The sequence below is a fragment of the Theropithecus gelada genome, chromosome 4, assembly GCF_003255815.1.
Source record: "Theropithecus gelada isolate Dixy chromosome 4, Tgel_1.0, whole genome shotgun sequence".
In the NCBI taxonomy this organism is placed as follows: Eukaryota; Metazoa; Chordata; class Mammalia; order Primates; family Cercopithecidae; genus Theropithecus; species Theropithecus gelada.
Window position 1 is genome coordinate 15,742,352 of NC_037671.1, and position 13,768 is coordinate 15,756,119.

At 40.8% G+C, this 13,768-nt stretch overlaps 1 protein-coding gene across 5 annotated transcripts in view; it reads left to right on the forward strand.

Moving 5' to 3' along the window:
• PHACTR1 (phosphatase and actin regulator 1) overlaps positions 1–13,768 on the forward strand; it is a 575,876-nt gene that overhangs the window by 19,425 nt on the left and 542,683 nt on the right. For all 5 annotated transcript variants that reach the window (XM_025382675.1, XM_025382676.1, XM_025382678.1 and 2 more), the window contains one exon: positions 11,359–11,505. In XM_025382675.1, coding sequence (XP_025238460.1) covers positions 11,359–11,505 — 147 coding nt within the window. The remainder of the gene's footprint in view (positions 1–11,358; positions 11,506–13,768) is intronic.

Sequence of the window (13,768 nt, forward strand, 5' to 3'; positions counted from 1 at the left end):
TGGTGTATTTTTGTGAAACCTATTTAAGATTAGCAAGTTATTACTGAAAGTTGGGTTATTATAGTTAATGATATTCATCCCCATCATTTACATTTTGTAGCTTTTCATGAATGATTTTCAATATTGCCACTATAATTAGTGATATTGTACTGGGTTTAATTGTGAGGCGTAAAAGTTCTTATATTTCTAACTCAGATGTGCAAAACGGTGAAATATACTTCATCTATACAGCCCAGATTCTAAATCTGCCTGACTAGAATATACCAGAATCAATACAAAAATTTAAAGACTGCCAGTAAGTCTAAGATATACTACCCTTAATATCAATACTGTATTTGTCCACAGCCTGTGGGACTATCTGACAATGATAATATTTCAGAGAAACTTCAAAGTAAGGATGGGGCATCATCTCTAACCTTTGGAAACGCTCCTAAATAGAAAAGAATAAACATATTTTTTTTTTACAATCACTTTTTAACTTAAAAAAAATTTAAAAATCAGAAATTTGCAAAAATGATATAGTACAAAGAATAGATATGTACTCTTTTCTCAGGTTCACCTATTACAAATTGCTTCTTGGTCTTTTGGCTAAGATCAAGTGTAGATTCACCTATTAATAAAGTCTTACTCCATTTGCTCTCGCTTGTCTCTATTGATCTATTTGTCTAGAGAGGAGTGTAAAAGCATGTGTGTGCGTGTATGTGTGTGTACATACACACACATATAATATATACACACATACACACACGTTTATACACTATGTGTGTATATATGTATATATACATCTGTATGTATTCTAGTATAAGCAAGAGCCAGGCTGGGCGTGGTGGCTCACTCCTGTAATCCCGGCACTTTGGGAGGCCGAGGCAGGCTGGTCACTTGAGTTCAGGAGTTGGAGACCAGCCTGGCCAACATGGTGAAACCCCGTCTCTACCAAAAATACAAAGATTAGCCAGATGTCATGGTGTGCGCTTGTAGTACCAGCTACTCAAGTGGGCTGAGGCAGGAGAATCCCCTTGAACCTGGGAAGCGGAAGTTGCAGTGAGTCGAGATCACGCCAATGCACTCCAGCCTGGGCAACAAGAGTGAAACTCTGTCTCAAAAACAAACACAAAAACAAACAAACAAAACCAAGAGCCTTCCCCATCCTCAACTTATTTATATTATTTATGATTTTTGAAACCACTTTTAATCTATCCATTTATTATCAAAACTAATGAGTACCCATATATAATGGTTTATTATTCACTAGTGGACGTCATTATTTTTGTGTTCAAATTGTTCCAGATTGGACCCATATAAGCCCCTTCAAGTTGACTGCTGCATTCTTGTGACACGTCCTCTGCATTTTGGGGAATGCTGTTTTAACAAGACATAGTAAAGCTTAACTGTCCACAGCAAGAAGCCCACTGTCAACATTCTTTTCTTATGCCTTACATATACTTCCAATTCAGTTATCTGCTGTTCTGTTATTTTTAATGCAGCGCAAAATGCTGGGAGCTGAATCTTTAAAAGATCATCGTTATCACAAATAGATATAATGATAGCCTAAAAATAAGGGTGAGACACACCTAAAAAAAAGACAGAATTTTGAAATAGTGAAATACTGATATGTATAAAGATAGCCCAAGTCATCATTACATTATATTAATTGATTAATTAAATTTCATATTTATTAATAGTGTGTTTTTCTAAGTATTGGTACTTACCTTAATTCTTACCAGTAATTCTCAAACTGATTTCTGCATCTTTATAAGTTGGAAGATTTTTATAAATAAATAAATTATTTATTTATTTTTGAGACAGGGTCTCACTCTGTTGTCCATGCTAGAGTGCAGTGGCACAAAAATGGTTCACTGCATACTTAAACTCTTGGCACAAGTGATCCTCCTGTCTCAGCCTCACCAGTAACTTGACGACAGGCACGTACCACCATGCCCAGCTAATGTTTAAATTTTGTAGAGATGGAGTGTTGCAATGTTGCCCAAGCTGGTCTCAAACTCCTGGGCTCAAGCAATCATCCTGCCATAGCCTTCCAAAGTAAATCCAAAGGGATTACAGGCATGGGTCACTTCACCGGGCCTTATTTTTCAATGATATATAACATGTGTAGAGCAACATGCACAAATATAAAATGTGTGATTTGAACTTTTACAAAAGTTATCACCTTTTCTAAAAATTACAACCATGACCCAAATCCACATACAATTTCCTACATTTCAAAAGATTTCTTTGTGCCCCTTCCAAGACATGTCTCTCATCAACCTTTTATTATGATATTTGAGATTTGCTTATTCTTGAACTTCATGTAAATGGAATCATGTGATATGTAGTCTTTCGGGTCTGGCATCTTTTGTTTGACATCATATCTAAGAGATTCGTCCATGTTGCTGCCTGTAGCAGTAGTTGTTTTTTGTTTGTTTGTTTGTTTGTTTTTTATGTCTGACACTGTATGAAGACATTACAATTATGTTTACAGATTTTCTTGTTGATGGATTGTTCCCAGGTTGGGGTCATTATGAATAAATCTGCTGTGGACCTGCTGGTTCATGTCCTGGGTCTAGTATGTTTACCCATGTTTATGTAAACAAAGTCTTCCAAGGTGATCTTTACAAGTTATGTTCCCATCAGCATTGCATGGATGCTCCATTTCCCCCTTATTCTCGCCAATAATGGCATTAAGCGATTTTAAAATTTTAGCCAGATTATAGCTTCATTGAGGCTATAATTTGAATCTAGCTTTAAGTAATGTTGCGGAGTATCTTCTCATACGCTTATTTGAACATTTGAAAATCATTTTTTGTATGAACTGTCTGTTCAAGTTTTTGGTCCATTTAAAAAAAATTGGATTGAGCTATCTTTTTGTTGCTGTTTAAGGAGATCTTTTACATATTCTGGTTATAATTCCTTTGTTACATATGTATTGAAAATATCTTCTCCCAGTCTGTGGCTTGCTTTTCCAGTCTCCTAATGGTGTCTTTCTCATTTTTGTTTCTTTTTTTCTAAGTGGGCATGTAGTTTATTTTTACCAAGTTGTTGAATATATAAACAGAAAGATGCTTGTAATATTTTTTTATATCCTTTTAATAGTTTTAGAATCCATAGTGATAACTCCTATTTAATTCCTGATATTGATGATTCATATCTTCCTTTTATCTTTACAAGTCTTGCTAGGGCTTAAGTAATCATTGTTTTTTTGGAAAAATGATATTTTTGTGTCATTTATTTTTCAACTCCTAAAATTTTTAATTTCCTTGACCTGCTTTTATCTTTATTAACTCCTTCCTCCTGTTTGCGTTAGATTTATTTTTCTTTCTTCTTTTAAGTTTCTAAGATAGAAACTTACCTTATTGATTTGAAATATTTTCTCTTATCTAAATAAACATTTAGTGCAATAATGCCCAAACCAGCACTGTTTATCTCACATACTTTAATATGTTACATTTTTAATAGTGTCTTATGATGAACAGAAATTCTTAATTTTAATGGCATTGGCATGTCTATCTAGTCTTTTGTGATTAGTGATTTTTATGCCCTGCTTAAAAATTTTTCGAAGGTCGTGAAAATATTCTTTTATGAAAAATTTTTCTTTTAGAAATGTTGTTATTAACCTTTTATATTTCAGTCCATGATCCATGTGGAATTTAGTTTTGTGTGTGGCAGGGATCAAGGTTTATTTTCTTCCACCATATATATACTTGTGTAACCACAAACTACTTCTTGAAAAGTCCATCCTTTCCCCATGATCTTGTAGTGGAATCCTTGTCATAGTCAAGCGACTGTTCATATCTAGGTCTGTTTGTAGATTCTGTATGCTCTTCTGTTGATCTATTTATCTTACTTTCTTTTTATGTTCTATGTCTTTATAATAAGTCTTGATATCTCCTACTATAATCCTCCAACTTTATTCTTATTTGTCAAGATTGTGCTGGTCTTCTCCCTCTGCATTTTCATATACATGTTAGAATCCGCTTGTTAAATTCCAAAAGAAGAAAAACAAGAAACCCCACTGAGATTTCGATTGGAATTACACTGAACCCATAGGTCAATTTGACAAGATTGATGCCTTGATCATATTGTGTCTTTCAATCCATGAGCACGATTATTGCATATTATCTCACTTTTCACTTACTCAGGTCTTCTTAATTTTTTCAGTAATGTTTTATAGTTTTTCATGCAGAGGACTTGCTCATCTTTTAAAAAATTTATTGATAGATATTTGATGGTTTTGATGCTATTGTAAATGGTACTTCAATTTTTTCATTTTCTAATTTTGTTAATATATAGAAAAAATGATTTTGGGGGGGTTTGTCTGTTTTTATAAAGTGAAAGCAAGTTAAGAAAGCAAAGGAATAAAGTAATGGGTACTCCATCGGCAGAGGCATGGGCCACTCAGCTGCTTATACTTACTGTTACTTCCTGATTATATGCTAAACAAAGGGTGGATTATTCACGTGTTTTTGGAGAAAGGGGTGGGAAGTTCCCAGAGCTTAGGGCTCCTCTTCTCCTTTTTAGACCATATAGGGTGATTCTGGATGTTGGTATGGCATGTGTAAACTGTCATGGCTCTGATGGGAGTGTCTTTTAGCATGCCAATTCATTATAATTAGTGTATAATGAGCAGTGAGGATGACCAGAGGTCAATCTGGTTGCCATCCTGGTTTCGGTGGGTTCTGGCTGACTTCTTTACCACAACCTGTTTTATCAGAAAGGTCTTTGTGACCTGTATCTTGTGCCAGCTTAATATCTCTTCCTGTGACTTAGAATGCCTAACTTTCTGGGAATGCAGCCTGCTAGGTCTCAGCCTTATTTTACCCAGCCGTTATTCAAGAAGGATTCGCTCTGGTTCAAATGCCTCTGACATTCCCCCCTCCCTTTTTACAAGGGAACCCTTAATCCTAAGGTTTGTAGAAGGACAAAGATCCAGCTTCCATAACTTCTTCAGGTTGAATAGGGGTGGTGATATTCTTAATTATTAGGGTCTCTAGTACTCAGGGTAGAGAGGAGCACAGTTAGAAAGCATACACATGGCAAGAGCCATTCATAACTCTCAGATCTGACAAAAGATGATATTTGGAAGAAGAATAAGTGTTCAGTTTAATACAATATTCAGTAAGCTTATCCTGCATTCCTACACAAAGAGTACAACAGCAAATATATTCCACAACAGTAAAGGAAAAGTATTCCAAATAAACTAAATAAGAAGGCTTTCCATGAACTGGGCAATTGTTGGAACCAACCTGATATCGAGTCACTAGCTGATTCCAATATGTGCCCAGAATTAGAGTATTGATCCAGATTGTTGCATTACCCATCCCTTTTGTTTCTTCTGAGCAGCACCCAGAGATCACTGGTTAGTTCACAAGAATAAGCAGGGTTAGTCTAAATTGTAGGGGGGAAAAATATAAAAACAACTGATGAGACTAGAATCTAATAACAGGTGAACCATAGTTCTTGAAACATAATTTTTCTCTCTCCAGTCTCCCACTTTTGCTAAAGACAAATCATGATAGAACCAATTTGTTTGCCAAAGTAAATCTTAGTCTTATACTTGCCCTGATTATTTGTATGAAGTGCAGCAAGAATAATTACTTTTCACAAAGGCTTTTAAATTGACTTCGATGGAACTTTATTCCATAAAGAAACTCAGATAAGAGTTTTCTAAAGTCGAGTCCAGCCATAGCTTTGTACCATTAAATATCTATATGATTCCTCTCTTCTTGAGGTCCCTAGAAAACCTGGGGCTGCTAGGCCTGTCAGAAAGTGTTATTCTTTACTTACCACAAGTCAGGAGCCCTGTACAGGTACTATGTAGACAAGGTATGAGGCCAGTTTTCCCAAGGGGCTTTTATTGGCTCTATAAGTCGAATTTGCTTCCTTAAAGGGAACCACGCCATTCCCATCAAAGCCTTGGTAAAATAACTAGTTTCTCCAATTGTGTCCTGTTGCAAAAGAAAGCAGATTCTTATTGCACTTATGCAAACAACTATATTGCCGTAAGTTAAGAATATTCACAAATAGTTTCTAAATTTTGGAGAAATCAGGAAGAGAGAAAGAAATGTACTCCAAATTTCGCTCACAGGAATATACTTTACTCAATCGTTAAAAGCTGTCAATAAAAAGAAAAGTTTCCTTGATTCCAAAATCAGCCAATCAGTGCTGCAATCTATTTCCTTTAGGTCTGGAGTCTTCTCAGTATCATCCCTTCATGGTTCATAAGGAAGATGTTACCAGAAAGGGGTCCCGATCCAGACCCCAAGAGAGGGTTCTTGGATTTCACCCAAGAAAGAATTTGAGGCAAATCCATAAAGTAAAAACAAGTTTATTAAGAATCCAAAGGAATAAAAGAATGGCTACTCTGTAGGCAGAGCAGCAAAAATATGATGTTGTAAGCTGATATTATATCAATGACATTGTGAAAATTGCTTATTTCTAACAGTCTGTGGATTCTTATGAATTCTATAGGTATAAAATCATAACATAAATCACTAATAACAATTTTATTCTTGCCTTCCAATCATTATATCTCTAATTTTTTTTTACTTGCCTTACTTCTCTGGCCAGGACCTCCAGTATAATGTTAAATAGAAGTGGTGAGAGTGGATAGAGTTGAGAGTCTTTTGAAAATCTAGGTACACAGGTCCCATCTCCTCAAATTCTGATACAGTAGGTTCAGATTGGGGGCCTGCAAAATGGACATTTTAACAAGTATTGCAAGTGATTCTGATGTAGGGGTGTCCTAGAAACACACTTTGAGTAATATTTTTAAAGGGTAAGATTTACTCACTTGAAAATTTTTCTTAATGGGGATGGAATATCACATCCTTCTTTCTCCCTCCCCTTCTCACCTCCATCCTCTTCCACAGCAGATGTGTATGAAGTGTAATTTTCCTGAGCACTCTATTGGGCTGCTGCTTTTTCTTTGGCTGTAGTTCTGGATTTAACATACATTTAAGAGTCTACAGTGTTAAAATGTTGACTGGTTTTAGGAAAAGAAAAAGAGAAAATGCCTTCTTCCCAAGTCAGGAGTCATATTTAGAAAGAAGCAATCATGGGTGGCGGTGCAGGGTTGGGGGGGGGGGTGCATAAAAACTACATTTGGAAGTCATTGAGGTTACAGTTGAATTCAATGCTTCTGTACAGACACCTAGATCCACATATGCACACATATAAACAATCATGTGGGTGTTGCCACATGATGGAAACAGCATGAGGGGGAAAAATAGATTCTAAAGGATGCAGAGTTACATAAAATAGACTTAAAAAATAGGAAATCACCTGGGTAGAAGTATGGATGCCATGTGGTTTTCTAAATATAATTCATTACAAAGGACTGATGTATTTTCTTAGATTAAGAGACAAAATACACCACAGATATTTATGGAAAGCAAAGATACAAGAATAGCTACAAATAATACTAGAGTATTGGAGTTAGGCAGTGCCTTTAAGATCATGATATCTGACTCTTGCATTTTTATAGTGGAGGTGAATGGGACCCATGCTGGTAGAGTGACTTGCCCAGTGTCACTTGGGTGGGGTAGTAGTACTACTGGCAGTGGCACTTACCATCTTGATGCCTGCCCCTAGGGCTCTTCCACTGATGTCATGCAGCCAGATGTTTTATGATAAGAGGTCATGAATATGAAAGGAGTGCCAGAGATTAAAGAATGTGGAAATATTGGGACAAGCCCATAAAAGTGAGTCCTTTGTATAGGCTAGCAGGGGATGCATAAAAAGGGACTGACTGACTCTGTGTGGAACTGTTATGAAGACTAAGGAAGAGTATGAGAAGAGAAAGGCAAAGTAAAAAGAGAATAGAAAAAAATTAGATGAAAGACAAAGAAAAAGAAAGTAAATCACACAAGTCAAGAAATGGAAGATAACAATTAGAAATAAAAATGTGATAAAAAAAATTCAAGACTGGACACAATGGTTCAGGCCTGTGATGCCAACACTTTGGGAGGCTGAGTTGGGTGGATTGCTGGAAACCAGGAGTTTGAGACCAGCTAGGTCAACATGGCGAAACTCTGTCTCTACAGAAATTACAAAAATTAGCCAGGCTAGATGGTGGCATGTAGCTGTGGTCCCAGCTACTTAGGAGGTTGAGGTGGAAGGATTGCTTGAGCCTGGGGAGGTGGAGGCTGCAGTGAGTTGAGATTGCATTACTGCACTCCAACTTGGGTGACAGAGCGAGGGCCTGTCTCAAAAAGCACACGGAGATAAATGTAGTATTTCTATGCCCATTTTTGTCAAAAGTTTAGCTATCTGGAATTATTTCAATATAAAATAGCCTATAATGAAATAATACAAAGGTGCATTTAAAGTCCTTTGAAGAAGGATAAACCTAAAGTGGTAGCAATATTAAGTTCCTAATCCTCTAAAATGTTAAATGAATAAGAAACAGAAATTCAAAGATGTACTTCTCTGAAATGGTAGAGCTAAGTATAGATATTTCTCCAGATGACTTTATCATTTTTCCAGAGATGTGGCTGATGAATGAGAGTACAAAAGAATGGGGAATTCCAAATTCTGAACAATCAAATAGATTGCATTAATTCACAGGAGGCACCATTTATACAGGATTTAGAATTGTTTATTTCCTTACATTCTATACTTCCTTAAGAACCTGAACCTGATTGTAACCAATAGATTGGTTTACAGCCTGTTAGTCCTTTAACAGTATTAATGTTCATAATTCATTTGATGAGCCATGGGACTCTGTTGCACCTCTTGGAAGACGAGGGCTTCACTTAAAAACTATGTTTAACAGTGATAAATGGGACATAATAATGAGGTATATGTCATAAAAAAGTGAATCTGAAAGGTGGCTAATCAGTCAAATATATATACTTAGCAAACCCAAATACTAGTTAAGGGCACAGGATTTGAAATCAGGCATACATGGATTTGGCCCCCAGTTCAGCCACTCATTAGTTATGAGTACTCACAACCTGCCTTCGCTTCTTTTTCTTCTCCTTCTTCTCTCCCTCCCTCTCTTCCTTTACTTTATTCAAAAATAGCTGTTGGCCAGCTGTGGTGGTTCATGCTTGTATTCCCACCACTTTGAGAGACCCAGGCAGGAGGAGACTTTGAGGCCAAGGATGTGAGATCAACCTGGACAACATATTGAGACCGCATCTTTACAAAAAAAAAATATATATATATATATATGTTAGTTGGGCATGGTGGTGCACGCCTATAATCCTAGCTACTCAGGAGGCTTGGGTGGGAGGACTGCTTGAGCCCAAGGAGGTCACAGCTGTAGTCAGTTAAGGTCACGCCACTGCACTCCAGCTTGGGAGACAGAGAGAGACCTGGTCTCAAAACAAACAAACAAACAAAACTGCTGCACATTTCATTACTATATGGTGGGTTCATGCCATAAACTAATGAGCTAGTCACTTCACATTTCTGAGAGAGAACAGGAAATGATTATAGGTAAGAAATTTGTGGTGTGTCACTTAAGCTAAGGTGCAGATGCAAAAATGAGCCAGCTTTGTTGGGGTGGCTCCAAGCAGAGTGGAGGTAAATAATGGGAGATGAGGATGGGAAAGACAGGTTGTAGAGGGCCCTGAATGCCAGAATAAGCAGTTTCAGATTAACACAGAGAACTGGCCAACAATTAGAAATCAGATTAGGGAGATAGCCTAGCAAAGGATGGGATTATTTCAAGAATGATGGATTACTAAGTATTTCAGAGAAGCCAAGAAATAATTAGTTTTGACTATTAGGACATTGATGGAAGGCTTTTAAAATAACTTTGGTTGCGTGGTGAGGAAAGAAACCAATGATGGGGATGAAAGGACGAGATTGGAGTGTAAACACAGAGACTGATGGCCAAGAGTTCCATGGGAAGGTTAAACAGAACGGGAAGGAAACAGTATGGTACAGACAGAGGAAGCAGCAAGGCCAAAGGCAGGTATATTTTTCCTAAAATGAGTAGTTACTGTGCATGTGTGAAGGTAAAAGATGAAGAGAGAAGAAGATTCTAGAATGAGAAAAGGCAAGTGGAGAATTAGAACTGACCGCTGAAGTAGAGAGGGAGGGCTTGCACACTCAGATCAGCACTTCCGCCGAGTCCACACTGAGATGCCCTTTGTAGCAGGGAGGGAACCAAGGTAGGATTTATCTGTGTACTCCAGGTGGGCACTTACTAGATAGAAGAGTGGCAAACTCCGGCCACAAAAAGACTAAGTACTTAACAGCTGCAGAAAAACAAACATGAAAGGGTTTAGCCCATCAATAGGTTCAGCAGGAGCATCAAACCATTCTTATTCACACCCTAGAAACCTTTCTAGGTTCTTCTGCTGTGTTACAGGGAGGGTTGCAGGTGGTAGTGCAGGCATTCAAAGAAATGTAAAGTCCCCTTGATCACCTCTCCTGCAGAAACAATGGTGCCAGGTTGTAGAGGTTACAAGTCCAACCCAAACACTATTATTTGTGCTCTAAGTGACCAAATAAAGAGGAATGCGGTTAAAATGAATGGGTACTCATGTAGAGATAAACACATCCCAGAAGTTAGTGGTTAGAAAAGGCCACTCAATTCTGCATACATATGCCTACTCTACATTCAAAATACCAACTCTAGAAACATTACTGCCAAACTGCTCCCAAACTTGTAGACAATTTTCCTCCATTCCCCACCTCTAAGTTGTAAGGGGGCAGATAAGAAAACTTCTGAGGATTTCAGAAGTAGTTCTATCTTTATTTGAGCTCCTGGCTGGGAGTAAGGCAGTAGAGAGGGCTGGGCTGGGCACAATGCCCTCCTCCATGACCTGCGGGACCAGGGCTTGCACCCCAGGAGTGGTAACTCCACGCAGGAAGCTGGGACTGCTGGCGCGGCCCGCTCACATAGAGCAGCCTGTGGGCGAAGGAGACTGTAGTGTGCACTTGGACAGAGTAAGCGCGTTTGGCGGGAGAGGGCACAGTGCTGACTGGGCATCTCTGCGTTGGAGTCGTCCCTTTCGCATGAGCCTATCTGTGCCAAGGGCTGGAAACTGGGGCTGCAGGCGGGAGGCGGGGTGTCAGCCTAGAGCACTGGCCCCTTGGCCCTGTGGCTGGGAGAGGAGTCTGGGGGAGCCCCGGGCGCCAGCCAGGGACAGCCTGATCTCTGCTCCAGTCCACAGATCCTTAACGGATTTTCTTTCTCTCCCTTCACCCCTTTCTCTCCTTTGCTCTCTTTCTTTCTCTCTCCCTCTTTTTCCCCCCTTTTTCCCTCTCTTTCCCACTCCCTCCCCCCTCCTTCCCTTCCTCTCCCCTCCCCCTTCCCCTCCCCCTCCCCCGTGTGCGAGCCTCTTCCTCTCCCCTCCTCCCCCTTCCGCCTCTCTCCCTCTCCCTCCGTCTCCTTCTCCCTCTCAGCTCGCCGGGCGACCCTGCTCCTGCCTCCCACATTAATGGCGGCATCCTCGGAGGATGATATAGACCGGCGGCCCATCCGGAGAGTGCGCTCCAAGAGCGACACGCCGTACCTCGCGGAGGCCAGGATCTCCTTTAACCTGGGGGCAGGTAAGGAAGCCCCTGGCGCCGCGCCCCCGCCCCCGCCCTGCTCCCTCCCTCCCCGGCTGCTGCGCCCCCGCCCCTCCCGGGCGCCCTCCCCGCCGCCCCCCGCAGTCGGGCGCTCAGCACTCGCGCTCTTTGTGTCTCCGGTGCGCAGAGGGCGTGTGTGTGAGCTGCGCGGTGGGGGAGGGCGGCGCGTGCAGCCCCGCATCCGCCCGAGTCCCACGCGGGCTTCCCCGGCACTGGGAGGAGGAAGTGCTGTCAGTGACCACAGTGATCCCGGGAATAACCCGGAGCCCGGGCCGCGCGCCCGAGCGCAGGCTGTGGGCGCGGGGTCTGGCGAGGCTCCCCGGGCGAGGTTGGCTGGCGCGGCTACTACGGGGTGGAACTTGTTGGTGACATTCAGACTCTGTTGGCTTTGACGGGTTGACGCCACCGTTGCGGTGTTGGAGTGGGGAGAGGGGGCGGGGCTGGCCGCCAGGAACGGAACCTTTTCCTTGCACCGGGCAGCTGGGAAGCTACCGTGCTGGTCATAATAGCATGGTCTGGAGAATGCACGTTAGGTGACTTGATGATGTCCCTGGAACTGGTGCCCAAAGTGGCCCAGATCGAATTAAGTGAAAAGGGTAACTGAGGTACATGAAGGAGAGACGAAATGAGAAAGGAAGATAGGGAGGAAAGGAAGGAAACAAGGAGGAAAGGTAGTGGGGTGCCAGGGAAGAAAAGAAGGAAGGAAGGAAGGAAGGAAGGAAGGAAGGAAGGAAGGAAGGAAGGAAACAAGGAAGGAAACAAGGAAGGAAGGAGGGAAGGAGGGAAGGAAAGCAACAAAAGGAGGACTGAGGGATTCAGAGTCAAAAAATGCCTCAGTTGAGTCCACTGAAGGTTACTCAATGAGAAAAGCCCAGAATCTACTGTTCCCTCTGCTGCTGCTGCTGCTCCCAACTCGCCTCTAGAGTGCCTTACTCCTGTGTGGTCACTATCACTGGGAAGAAGTTGCTCACCACTAACTTCATAGCTCTGCCTTTTCTGAATGAATCCTAAGCTTCCGTCCTAGTTTGTTTTCTCTTCCTCTCCAAGGTCCCTTATTATTCTAGCAACTACGATAAAAGTGAGGGCATTTTCCTGAAGACTACTTTTCAAAATAAGTTTAAAAAGCAGATGATACTTTTTGCTTTAGGAAACTGAACTCTTGGAAATGGGACTAAATCGAACCAAATGTGTGTGTGTGTGTGCATGGTGCATGTGTTGGAGCAAAGAGAACCTTCAGATGATGGGTATTTTATGCCCTGTTGAGAAGTTTCAACAAAAGAGAAAACTGCAGAGAAAAACAAGATGCACTGACTAAGCAACCATACCCTATGGCTGGAAGAATGGTAACTGAATGTGCCAAAGTGACCAACTGCCTTGGAATATAATTTTCCTGTCTTGATGATTTGTTGTTTTAATCATGTATATCTTGTCACTTCTCAAATGTTTGCCTCTGGCTTTGGAGCTGAAGACAAGACAAGTTTACTTAGGAAGCTTTGGCATTTTCTATGGCATGCTGTATTACTCCATGGTTCCCACTTTGGAACTGTTAATGCCCTACTTCTGTGTTCCAGATTCAGCATATGGTTGTGAGGGGTCTTACAAAGGACCGATACAAGTTTCTTTTAGGAGCAAGATTGTTTTCCCAACCCAGTGATGTTGGAAATTAGTCTATTAATCCCTTTGCTTAGCCCAGGAGGAATAGAGCCAAAGCAGTATTTAGTAAAGGTTATTTACCTTCTACTAGTACTTTTCTAACAAAACAATAAAATAAAGCGCTAAACAAGAGTTTCAAGTTTCAGCTACTACTCAATTACATTGAGCCACTTTGTCACCAGGTTAAACCTAGTGACTTGCAATCTTTTATTCTGGTTAAATTGCCCTGGAGTCCAGTTTAAAGATTGGCTCAGACAGGACTTATCTCTATTTCATCTGGAAATAAATAAGCGAGACAAGCACTCAGTCCCTTCTACATGTCCCTTAAAATACTCCTAAAGTGGCAAGAAAGACACCAGTAAGAGAAATGCAGAGATGATATTGTTAAAGGAGGAAGGGCGTTAGCAGCCTGCTCTGTACTGCCGTCAGGGGAGCTGTCCTCCCTTGGTGGTGCTGAAGCGAGACAGAGCAGTGACTGTAAGGTGGACAGTGGAGGGATGGGTACTCTTTCCCTGCTGTGATGGAATTCCAAAGAAAATGCATAAGATCTGGCTACCAAAAACTTTCTCATCCCTCTCTACCTACATTT